At 42.2% G+C, this 12,441-nt stretch overlaps 1 protein-coding gene across 3 annotated transcripts in view; it reads left to right on the top strand.

The window, feature by feature from the left end:
• The window catches only part of ARHGAP31 (Rho GTPase activating protein 31), a 128,441-nt gene that overhangs the window by 79,027 nt on the left and 36,973 nt on the right, over nt 1-12,441 (top strand). For all 3 annotated transcript variants that reach the window (XM_086404540.1, XM_086404560.1, XM_086404550.1), the window contains exons 4-6: nt 9,211-9,293; nt 10,456-10,563; nt 11,247-11,389. In XM_086404540.1, coding sequence (XP_086260666.1) covers nt 9,211-9,293; nt 10,456-10,563; nt 11,247-11,389 — 334 coding nt within the window. The remainder of the gene's footprint in view (nt 1-9,210; nt 9,294-10,455; nt 10,564-11,246; nt 11,390-12,441) is intronic.

Raw genomic sequence — 12,441 nt, 5'->3', positions numbered from 1 at the left:
AGACTTGTAATTATCGGTAAGGACCAGACCAAGGCTCTAATGGGAAAGATTCTTTCTTATGTCTCTTGTAATAAACCTATTTTGGATATATAAATGTTCTTTAATTTGAAATTATATAGGAGTTAATGAGTGCTATTCACATTTCAGAAGATACCCTTACAGATCTGTCTGTCTGTCTGTCTGTCTGTCTCTCTCTGTATCTCCCTTTCTCTCTCCCTACTTTTGTTCCTCAGTACTATTCAATACATTCTGATGTTACGGAACAGTGCTAATTCAACAATTTAACCATCCTTTCATGGTAAAAAATAGAGAGAGACACTATTTTTACAGGGTATTCTCTCATATACACAGTGATTTCTTAAACCAGATTCCTACTGATGGATATTTAGACATTTTGTTTCTTAACACTTTACTTTTAAAAGCAACATTATAGTAAACATTTTTGTACATATATCCTTATACTTTTTTCTGTTTATATCCTTATGGAAAAAAATCACAGGAGTGGATTTACTAAGTAAAAGGATCTTATTTAAAATTTTGTCACATATTGCCAAGTTCTGCAGAGACACAAGAATGTTCTTTTTCCTGCAGCCTTGCCAACACTGAGTATTTTTAATTTACTAAATTGTTTGCCAATCTCAATCAACCAAAAATATATCTTATTGTTGTTTTAGTTTGTGCATAAGACTTTCGTGTTTTCTACATAGTTTTAATCTTAGTACAGTATACTAGTTTCATCCTTAAATAAGACATCGTCACATGTTAAATAGCTGAATGAGTCCAACTTATTTTAATTAAATTTAATTCTATGATAATTAGAGATAGATAGGAATTCTTGTCTAGAAATTTCAGAAATACAGCTTTCTTCTTAGATCTTGTTTATAGGGTCAAAATGAAATCCATGTTTATCTCTCCCTGCTTCTGTTCCCTGACACTGCTAATCATTCTGTCTTCCACGGCAACGGAAAATATCAAAGCAATGTTACTGTCCACTTGTCATCAAATCTCAAGAGAACTTAACATTGTATTTAAACATAGTTTAAGGACACTAAGAAATAAAAGATGTTTTGTTGTGACAGGTGAGCTGTACATAGGTAGGATCTCGTGACTATCATTGAATTTATAGTTGAGTGATTTCTCTAAATCACAGTGATGAATTATGAAAATATAAGCAAACCTTTTCTGGGGACATGGGAACAGCCCTATTACATTGTCATACATTCTTACAATGATTTATTTAAACTTACTTGCACAGATGAAGTGGAATAACATTTCAGTGGAATATAATAGAATTAGAAAAATATTAATGAATTAATGATGATGATTTCTGCTACTTAGTGCTTACTATGTGATAAGCTTATTACAAATATTATTTCGTTCAATCCTCAAAATAACTCTGTGAAATAGGTTTTACTATCTCTTACTTACTTTTGAACTGTGGTATTGGAGAAGACTCTTGAGAGTCCCTTGGACTGCAAGGAGATCCAACCAGTCCATTCTGAAGGAGATCAGCCCTGGGATTTCTTTGGAAGGAATGATGCTAAAGCTGAAACTCCAGTACTTTGGCCACCTGACGCGAAGAGTTGACTCATTGGAAAAGACCCTGATGCTGGGAGGGATTGGGGGCAGGAGGAGAAGGGGACGACAGAGGATGAGATGGCTGGATGGCATCACTGACTCGATGGACGTGAGTCTCAGTGAACTCTGGGAGTTGGTGATGGACAGGGAGGCCTGGCGTGCTGCGATTCATGGGGTCGCAAAGAGTTGGACACGACTGAGTGACTGAACTGAACTGAACTGAACAGATGAGTAAATTGAGGCTCAAGTGACTCTTGCCTGGGTTTGTACAGATAGTAAATGGAAGTAAAGATTTAACATTCTGTCTCAGACCAGCCACACTGTTTTTAAAATAGGTTTAACAGGTCTTCAATAGGCTCAGGTATTAAATAACTTAATATGAAATACAGAAAACATCCCAAACTAATGAAGGAATAATTCAATAAACAATGTTAGGAAAATTGGCTAAGTGATGGGAGAGGGGAGAAGTCAAGTTGTTACATTCTTACCATTTAACAGATTTCAGGTGAAGGATTTTCTAAGAACAAAAGCAAAGGAAAAAAGTCACCAAAGACAAATTTAACAAACTAAACTACATAAATATTAGATTTTTCTACATTAAAAGTACATTAACAAAATTAAAAGGTGAATGACCAACTATGGAAAATATTTATAATAAAGATGACAGGAGATGAATATTTTTTAATTATATAAAACTCCTGCTGCTGCTAAGTCGCTTCAGTCATGTCCGACTCTGTGTGACCCCATAGATAGCAGCCCACCAGGCTCCACCGTCCCTGGGATTCTCCAGGTAAGAACACTGGAGTGGGTTGCCATTTCCTTCTCCAATGCAGGAAAGTGAAAAGAGAAAGTGAAGTTGCTCAGTCGTGTCCGACTCTTAGCAACCCCATGGACTGCAGCCTACCAGGCTCCTCCATCCATGGGATTTTCCAGGCAAGAGTACTGGAGTGGGTGCCATTGCCTTCTCCAATAAAACTCCTACATATCAATAAAGAAGAAAAAACACACAACACCCTGCTAAACAAATGAGCAAAGAACTTCAACAGGCAATTTGTAAAGAAACATAGTTATTTTAAAAGTATAAATATATTAGAAAAAAATGTATTTTCATTTTAAAAAAATGTTTTTAATGTTAGTATTTCATGTTGCCAAGCCTGTGGTGACACTGGCTCTGTCATAGTTTCCTGTTGCAAGTGTAAATTGGCTAGACATCCAGCAAGTCATTTGAAATTACTATCAAGAGTCCTAAAATGCTCATATTTTTTTAATACAGTAATTCTATTCCCAGACTCCATTCTAAGATAATAATCAGATGTGCACATGAATAAATTGATTTACAAATATTTCACTGCCTTAGTAACAGTAACAAAATTAGGGAGTATCTACATGTCCAACAATAAGGGAAGGGTTAAATAAATGATAATAAATCTATTGTTTTAAATCCTGTGTAGCCATGAAAAGTCATATTTCTGAAGACTATTTGCTGACCACAATACAAAGTTAAATGGAAAAAAGCAGTATATACAATAAATAGGAGATGATGGCAGTGTTCATCTTTGGTGCTGGGAAGCCCCAGGCAGATTGCTTCTTAGAGTTCACTGTAAGTAGGTTAACAGTAGCTATGTCTGGGTGGTGAGATGGCACGTGATTTTTATTTCCTTTAAGTACATGTATTAGTTTTATGTGGCTGCAGTAACAAATTACCACAAGCTTGGTGGCTTAAACAATAGAAAGTTATTCTCACACAGTTCCAGAGTCCAGAAATCTGAAATCAGTTTCACTGGGCTGATACCAAGGTGTCAGCAGGTCCATGGATCATTACAGAGACTCTAGGGGGAAACCTGTTTCTTGCCTCCTCCAGCTTCTGGTGGCTGCTGGCATGCCTTGGCTTGTGGCCACATCTCTGCCTCCATGATCACTCTGCCTTCTCCAGTCTGTCTTATCTCCTTCTGCCTCCCTCTTTTAAGGGCCCACCAGGTGGCGCTAGTGGTAAAGAATCTGCCTGCCACTGCCAGAGGCCCAAGAGATGAGGGTTTGATCCCTGGGTCAGGAAGATCCTCTGGAGAAGGAAATGGCAACCCACTCCTGTATTCTTGCCTGGAGAAGGCAGTGGACAGAGGAGCCTGGTGGGCTCTGCAGCTCACGGGGTCACAAAGAGTCGGACACAACTGAATGCACACATACATATTGGATAATCCACGAGACTCTCCTTATTTCAAAAGCTTTAATCACACCTGCAAAGACTCTTTTTCCAAATAAGGTAACATTTACAGGTTCTTGAGATTAGGACCTGATATCTTTGGAAGCAACCGTTAAACCTACTACATTTTATTTTTATCAGAAAAAAGTTCATTTTAGGAAAAAAATCAATCTGGATCAGATTGATTCAGCTAAAATAACTAAACCCAAGACAGAGAAAAGTTGCTTGCTGATTTAGGATTTTTAGAGAAGGCAGTTTAAAGAGGCATTACATTTTGTATTGAAATAACATCTTTGCGTATCCGTCTCCCTCATTAAACTGTAAGCCTCCTAAGGACAGAAAGCATATTTATTTTACTGATTTTTGTGTTTCCTTTCCCTGCTCTCCAGCTGCTGGAGAATGCTGTGACTCTTGACCAGTAAACATTGGCTGGCGGGTTGGTTGGCCCACACACGTCATCTGAAGTGTTGATGAGGGTGGACCACTGGTGTGTGGCATCAGGGGGAGGCTGCCTGGCTGTGAGCTCAAGATGTCTGCCAACGTGGCAGCAGCCAACTGTCCTGGTTTGCCAGGGACTCGCCCACTTTTAACTCAGAAAAGTCCTGAGTTCCAGGACACTCCTCCACAGTCTCAGGCAAACCAGGCTGATCAGTCACCTCTCCAGGAGCTGAAAGGTGAGGGGAGTTGTCTCAGTAAAGCTGATGCTCCCCATGGAGGAGGTTTGGTCCTCGGATGGTATTGCCCTGGAAGTGTGGCCCAAAGTGGGGCTTTCTGGCATTTTTTTTTTTTTAATCTCTGGGTGCTTTATTTGGTCTTACGGCTGGGCAACTACAAGAATTGCAGGCCTGTAGGGTGCAGCCCAACAAGGTTTAAGTTCTTAAATGACTTTCCCCAACATTCCCAGCTTTGACCTAAAAGAAACACACCCCCTAGGAAAGATATAAGGCAGAATGAGTGTTATATGAAATGGAATTTTTATTATACAGCAAATACAATTGGGTAAAATTAAAATGATTTGTGTGTGGTAATTTCCAACAAATGCCCTAACAATATAAAACATAATTAAATTATATTTTCTTTTCGTTTCACTGAAAAAAAAAAAGTTGTATAACTTATGATAAACATAGTGGATCTCAAAAGCCACTAGGATGACATAAAAAAATAACTTTTTAAAAGGATAAATACATAAGAAAAGAAAACTGAAGAGATAATAATAAAGAAGAGATCAACAAAATGTTGGAAGATGGAAGAAGGATGATAAGAGGAGGCTTGAGTTCCAACTTGCTCCACTTTGCTGAGCATCTACAGAAGGGGAGGCCAAGAAAAAAATGCCAATTTGTATCACAAAACACTGGAAAAGTTCAGGAATTGAAGATAATGGTTATCAGGGGAAACTGAAAACAGAATTGGTTAAAAGGCTTTATAAGAGCAATCAGACCTTCAGATCTCCTTGCTTAAGCAATCCCCTAATCCAAATAGAAGGAAGCTGACTTTTCAAAGATGTTTTATCAGAGACGCTATTCACTTAAGAGTCAAAGGCAGAAAGGGGGTAAAGTGAGAAGAGTAAGTAAAAGCCTCCTCTAAATAAGTTCTACTGGGCTCCCACAATGCTGGACTTACGAGCCTGGGCAATGTTTATCAATTTTTAAAAATCATTCCCTGGAGTCTTTTTTTTTTGAGAGTTTCCTTCTCCCTAATCTCCCTTTAATTCATTACAATTAAGAATTTTGTGTTTCTGTGTCATCTTACACTGTTGATTTTTTTTTAATTTTATTTTATTTTTAAACTTTACATAATTGTATTAGTTTTGCCAAATATCAAAATGAATCCATCACAGGTATACATGTGCTCCCCATCCTGAACCCTCCTCCCTCCCCATACCATCCCTCTGGGTTGTCCCAGTGCACTAGCCCCAAGCATCCAGTATTGTGCATTGAACCTGGACTGGTATCTCGTTTCATACATGATATTTTACATGTTTCAATGCCATTCTCCCAAATCTTCCCACCCTCTCCCTCTCCCACAGAGTCCATAAGACTGTTCCATACATCAGTGTCTCTTTTGCTGTCTCGTACACAGGGTTGGCATTTTTAAATGCAAAGCAAAATACAGATTCATTCACTTACTCACTTAATGCAACTAACATCTCTTGAGCACCTGCTGTCTATACTAGGCAGGCACAGTTCCAGGTGCTCGGTAAGCAAGTCAGATAAAATCCTTGTTCTCATGAAAAGTGAAAGTCGCTCAGTCGTGTCCTACTCTTTGCCACCCCATGGAAGTCCATGGAATTCTCCAGGTCAGAATACTGGTGTGGATAGCTTTTCCCTTCTCCAGGAGATCTTCCCAACTCAGGGATAAAACCCAGGTCTTCCGTATTGTGGATGGATTCTTTACCAGCTGAGCCACAAGGTTCTCATGAAACTTACATTTTAATTAAAGAGATAGAGGACGAATAAATCTAATGCATAACTCGATAGTGAGAACTGTTGATAAGCACTATGAAGACAGTTAATGCAGGACACAGGTCAGAGAGGGCTTCCCTGGTAGCTTAGTAGTAAAGAATCCACCTGCCAATGAAGGAGACGCAAGAGACACGGATTTGATCCCTGAGTTAGGAAGATCCTCAGATTCCTGAGTTAGGAAATGGTAATTCCCCCCAGTATTCTTGCCTGGGAAATTTCCAAGGAGAGAAGAACCTGGTGGGCTGCAGTCCATGGGGTCACAAAGACTCAGAGACGACTGAGCAACTGAGCACGCACGTGTGCACAAGTCAGAGAATGCTGGGGACTGATAAAGCTCTCCTGTGAGGTGATATTTGAACAGAGACAAAGATGAAGCGAGGGAACAAATTATGCAAGTATCTGGTGGAAGAGGGTGCTGAGAAGAAATAGCAGGTGCCAAGGCCCTTTTCGAGAAGGACAAGGGAATATATGGAGGCCAGCACGGCCCATAGGGAGCAAGCAAGGAGGAAATGATGGGAGACGAGGAATTTGAAGATGGGCCAGGTGCCTGCTGCCACAGGTGTGACAAAGAGAGGAAGGTATAACAACTGTCTGGAAGATAACGGTGGTTGTCTCTGGAGACTGAGGGTCCAATGTTGGAAGGAAGACACTTTCTTCTGTGTATTCCTTTAAACCCTTTGCATTTTTAAAATCTTGTGCATGAATAACTTTTTAACCTAATCACTTAAAATAATTAAAAATAACAAAAGTGGCTTTATAATAATTTTTAAATAATACAAAATAAAAGGTAAAAACTGAGTTGCAGCTGGGGTGCAGTTAGAAGGGACAGACCCGGTTGCTCATCCATCCTGGGGATAGGGCTGCCCGAGCGCAGGGGCTAAGGAGCTGTTCAGGTAAGCAGAGGAAACCAGAGCCTGGGCCTGGCCAGAGGGGATGGGAGACCAGCCCACGCCCGAGTCCTCAGAGTTCAGGAAGCTGGTCTTCTTGACACTGACTGGAAGAGAACAAATGTTCACAGATTCAACCTGGATTTTTTAAAGTTTAACCGTCAGCAAGATTGTCTTGGGTAATGTTGAGTTAACTTCTCTTTTAGGCAAAAGATTGGGATGGGCAAAGTTTCAATTCCCCAGTGATGGACTCTGCTGTCCTAATGTGGGAACACAAAGAGATGGAAAAATAGCTTTGCAGGGAGCAGACCCTCTGGGAGAACAATGAAGATCTAGAGAGCTTCCAAATAGGGTTGGGGTGCAAAGGGGAGAGGCTGTGAATAATAAAATGATCCCATATGGGACCTGCAGGCAGCAGGGGTGAGCCCGCCCAGTCTCTCGGAACAGAGGTGACTAACAGCTTCCTAAAATATTAAAGGAACTTTCCATGAACGCTGTTAAATTGACCTACACCTTTCTTCCTAAGACACACTTATAGAAAGTGGGGGTGGGGTAGGCGCTTGGGAAGGGGGTGGGTGTAAAGCTTTGCAAAGTTCGTCCTTTCTTTGCCAAGAGAGGAAGAGAGGCCCCCCCGCCCCTCCTCCGCCCCACCCTTCACAGGATAGAACACAGGAGGGTCCACGCCTCATTCCTTCACCCCTCCTTTGAGGCTCTCTCCCTTCACTCGCTTTATGAGATTCTCCCTGTCTTGAGAATCAGGATCTCCCCCACAAATCTGTTTCCTAAATGACAGAGCCCAGGAAGAGGGCAGAGGTATCAGGTGCTTTCTCCAGGCTCCATTCTGGTCCTCACCCTCTACATCTGCACGTCTCAAAAAGCAAGAATTGCGACAGAAATCATATTTATGCCAGCTCCATTTTGAGGCTTGCAAACCCAGCAGAAGACTGAGACAACTGTGACCCTCTGAGCCCCGAGTTTCTCCCCACTTCTGAGTAGGAAATGAAGTAGAGTTTCCCCACATATTGATTTTTTTATTGCCTTTGAAAATGGTTAGCTTCTGTGAATGCTTTACTTCAGTTAAAAAAGTCAAACAAAAACAAGTTGGTGGCCAAAACTCTGGTATGATGTCCCACTTAGGAAAATGGAGCCAATAGTTGAGCCCTTTTAAAGTGTCTATCTGAGTGGGGTTACACGGTTATTATGCATATGAAAGGACTCGGGAAGCTGTAGCAGATTTGTGCATTTTTAGTGTAGTAAACTATAATGTAGTGAAAAAAAAAAAAAAAAAAAAGATGTGACTACTGACGTTGAACTCAGGTACTGCTCCCATGCGGGCAGTCTTGAGTACTCAGCCACTGGGAGGGGCCCTTGAGCCTGAGCACAGGCAGGACAGATTCACAGGACGGGGTATAGGGGAATCTGTCGGGGACACCTGTGTTGTGCAGGAGCCCCAGGCAGGCCTGGAATCACACTGCATGTACTGCAGCCCTTGCCTCTCTTGAGGGCCTGAGCTGAGCTGGGAACCACATACCCACACAGGAAACAACCAGAGAGCAAGTCCGGACAAGGCCACCGGGTCTCAGGGACAAAGCTCTTATCCTGCTGAGAAGGCACGTCTTCACGTGGTCCCCACTTCCTGGAATCAACGACAGGCTGCCTGGCCACAGGAAAGTCTCAGGCTAGATGGAAGTGGCTGTTTGCACCCAAAAAGACAGCTGGCTGAATAAACAGGCAGCCACCCTGTCATCTCCACCTCTCTCAGTCTCTGTCCCTGTTTCTGTCTCCCAGTGTGAGGACTCTGTCTGCCACGCAGAACACACCCAAGATTCCATACCATCTTTACCAGATGCCTATCCACCATCTGAGGACACAGAGCTGTGTGCCCACGTTGTTAGACACTTTCCATCATGAACTCTTGGAGATTTTAGTGGTTTGTTTTTTCTAGAAAAGTGTGCCTCCTGGAAGGATGATCTCTAGGCGTGGTTGGGAGGCTGGAGTACCAGAAGCCTAAATAAACCCCACAGATCCAGGGGGGTGTCCTCTTCTTGAGCGCTCACCAGATTGTTTCATTTCTTGTCCGCAGGAGGCGGTGTCTCATTGCCCGGAAGAAGGCCAACTGGCCCGAATCCAAAATGTTATCCAGGAGCTCCCTCCATCCCATTATAGGTAAGAATTCTTGGTAAAAGAAATTCACAGTCTCTCAATGTGATGTTAATACCACAGATGCAGGCTGGCATCATAAAAGGGGACAAATTCAGTGGACAGTGGCTTTCTGGGGTAGGTTGAGGTAGGCGAACAGGTCAGTTGTATCAGAGCGAGTTGGTGCCTGACCAGAGACCCTGGCAGGAAGGGACAGCCCATGTCTAAATTACTTTCACAGTACACCTCAGAGTCCCATAAGAATCATTTCTGATTGCACAGGCCAGTCTCACAGAGATCTAGATTCTTAGCCAGGTTCATAGCTTAACCAAATCAGTGGAAACCAAGATGGTTTCTAAACAGGGTTTGACTATCACTCTTAAGCATTTGGCTGACTGATGTCTCTGTATGCTTATCAATACTAGCCCTTCATCATTTCAACCTCTCTCCTTCTCACAGTCTAGCCCCTAACTGTGCCACCTGTCCCTATGAAAGTCACTCAGTCATGTTCGACTCTTTGTGACCCTATGGACTATAGCCCACCAGGCTCCTCTGTCCATGGAATTCTCCAGACGAGAATACTAGAGTGGATTGTCTTTCTCTTCTCCAGGGGATCTTCCCTATTCAGGGATCAAACTCCAGTCTCCCAGCATCGTAGGCAGATTCTTTACCATCCGAGCCACCAGGGAATCCCAGTGGTTCTTAAACCTAGCCAGGTCTTTATAAGAGGGCAGATTTTGATGTGGTATAAGAACATCCCAGCAATAACAGATGTTATTCATCCACCAAATGAGTTCCTTAACCAGTACAAGGGTGCCCATAGCTGAAAGAATTACAATAAAAGCCGAGATGAGGGCCAGTTTCAAGACTGTGTGGAGGCCATGCTGCCCTCGGTGACAGGAGGCACAGGCTCCGAGCACTGTGAGTCCCGGGATCCATCTCTGACTGCACTAGCATCCTCAGCTGACTTCTGTCGAGACTGTCTCCTCCCCACCCATGGCCAGTGCCCCTAGGGTCAAGAAAATTACTTCCATCTATCTTGATATCTTCCTGATAGCCTTCTAAAATTCATGAAATAGACGTATTTAGAATCTCTTAACTCAACCTTAGAAATTATCTCCAGATATCAGGTTTCACACAGACTTTGAAGTTTCCTACTTTTTTTTTTTTCTTCAATGAACCGTTACAGGACCTTGGAATACCTGATTCGACACCTGGCCCACATCGCATCCTTCAGCAGCAAGACCAACATGCATGCCAGGAACCTGGCCCTGGTGTGGGCACCCAACCTCCTCAGGTGACCACCTGCCCTCACCTCACTGCCCCAGTGGGCTCCAAGCAGCCCCCGATTCACACGAAACCTGGATTCTTCAAAACTGAGCCCCTCTGCTAGACAAACCTTTGGCTAAGTGGTTATTTGTCACACAGGGGAATTAAAGGTGATTTTAACAGCCCTTGCCTGCTAACCTTGGAAACTCTGGAACCCAGAAGTATATTCTGGCTACAGCCATGATGTGGCCAGTGTGATAGACCTGTATGTTATAATTTCCTGGAAAGGTCTTTCTGGGTCTTTGGGGTTCCTTGGCTTTTGTTGGTTTTGGTGGGGTCCTAGCTAGCTAGAACCTGAATTAGCTGCTTCACATGACTTTGTAAATGATGACCTGCCCTTAGAACAATTCTTTGGAGCTTGAAGGAGATCCTATGAAAAAAACAAAATCAATTCCTATATATTGAGTAATACAGTGTTTACAGCTTTGCAGTTTATAGTGCCTGGTGACTGTTTCCAATTTGTCCAGTGTGTTGGGCTTCACAACCTTTGAAGCGTCTCTTCAATTGATCTTAAATAGTTATATTAATACAAATTAACAAGCTGTATACATTTAGAAATTAGGGCCTGTGCAAAAGGCCCACTGGCTCCCCACTTAGGCTTCAGTAGGTAGGGCAGACTCATTCACTGAATGTGTTTCTTCTGCGGTTCAGATCTAAAGAAATTGAAGCCACTGGTTGCAATGGAGATGCAGCCTTCCTCGCAGTCCGGGTCCAGCAGGTGGTGATTGAATTCATACTGAATCATGTGGATCAAATCTTTAACAACGGTACCCCCGGGTCACTGGAGAATGATGGTAATGACTCCTCCTGGCATCCACTTCTTTGCCCGAGGCACGGGATCCGAGAATAAGTTCGAGTGGGCTGGGATCTAGCTCTCAGTGTCAGCTATGTGTGTCGGCTGACAACACTGTGTGTCAGTGTCTGAGGATCATGTGTATGTACGTGTGTGGCTATGCGGCAAAGGTGTGGTGTGTGCAGATGTGGCTCTAGTATGTTTCTGATCAGTTGCATACATGGCCTATCCCATGAACATGGTGTGGTGACTTTGAATACTGTTCTGTTATTTTTAGTGAGTTCTTAAACTCTTCCAGTTGTTATCTAGCGGCACTGGCAATATCCCCCCAACTATTAGCTTTTATTTTTACTTCCAGTATGATATTGCAGAAGGCTTAAGTGAGTGAGTTAAGAAGCATCCTGTTCATGCTTGTATTTATATTCAGAACGCCTTCTCTTTGCAAGCATTTCTTTTTTAAATTGAAATATAATTGATTTACAATATTGTGTTTGTTCCATTTACACATATACACACACCTGTATTCTTTTTTTGGTTCTTTCCCATTATAGTTTATTATAAGATATTGAATGTAGTTCTCTGTGCTACACCCTGAATCCTTATTGTCTATTTTACATATGGTAGTGTGTATCTGTGTAATACCATATTCCCGGTTTATCCCTCCTCCACTTCCCCTTAGGTAACCATAAGTTTGTTTTCTATCTCTATGAGTCTGTTTCTGTTTTATAAATAATGTCATTTGTACTATTTTTTAGATTCCACGTGTAAGTGGTATCATATAGTATTTGTCTTTCTTGCAAGCGTTTCTTGAGCACTTGCTTTGTTCTGCCCTGCCCTGGACAGTGGGCATACTGCAGTGGGTGTGTGTTTGTGGGTGCATGTATGTAGAGACTAGCTAGCATTGAAACCCACTATATGTGAGAAACAGTTAGCTGTTCCAGGTTGGATGTAATGAGATGCAATTCATGATGTTCCAGTCCTCATGATAACATAATGAACCCCAGGAATGCATTGGTATTGGTTTATGCTGCTCAAACTCATATGAGCCTAATT

Source organism: Bos grunniens, chromosome 1 (genome assembly GCF_055505025.1).
Source record: "Bos grunniens cultivar Pamir isolate PY7600 chromosome 1, Bosgru_T2T1.0, whole genome shotgun sequence".
NCBI classification, from domain to species: Eukaryota; Metazoa; Chordata; class Mammalia; order Artiodactyla; family Bovidae; genus Bos; species Bos grunniens.
This window is presented reverse-complemented; position numbering and strand designations above follow the sequence as displayed.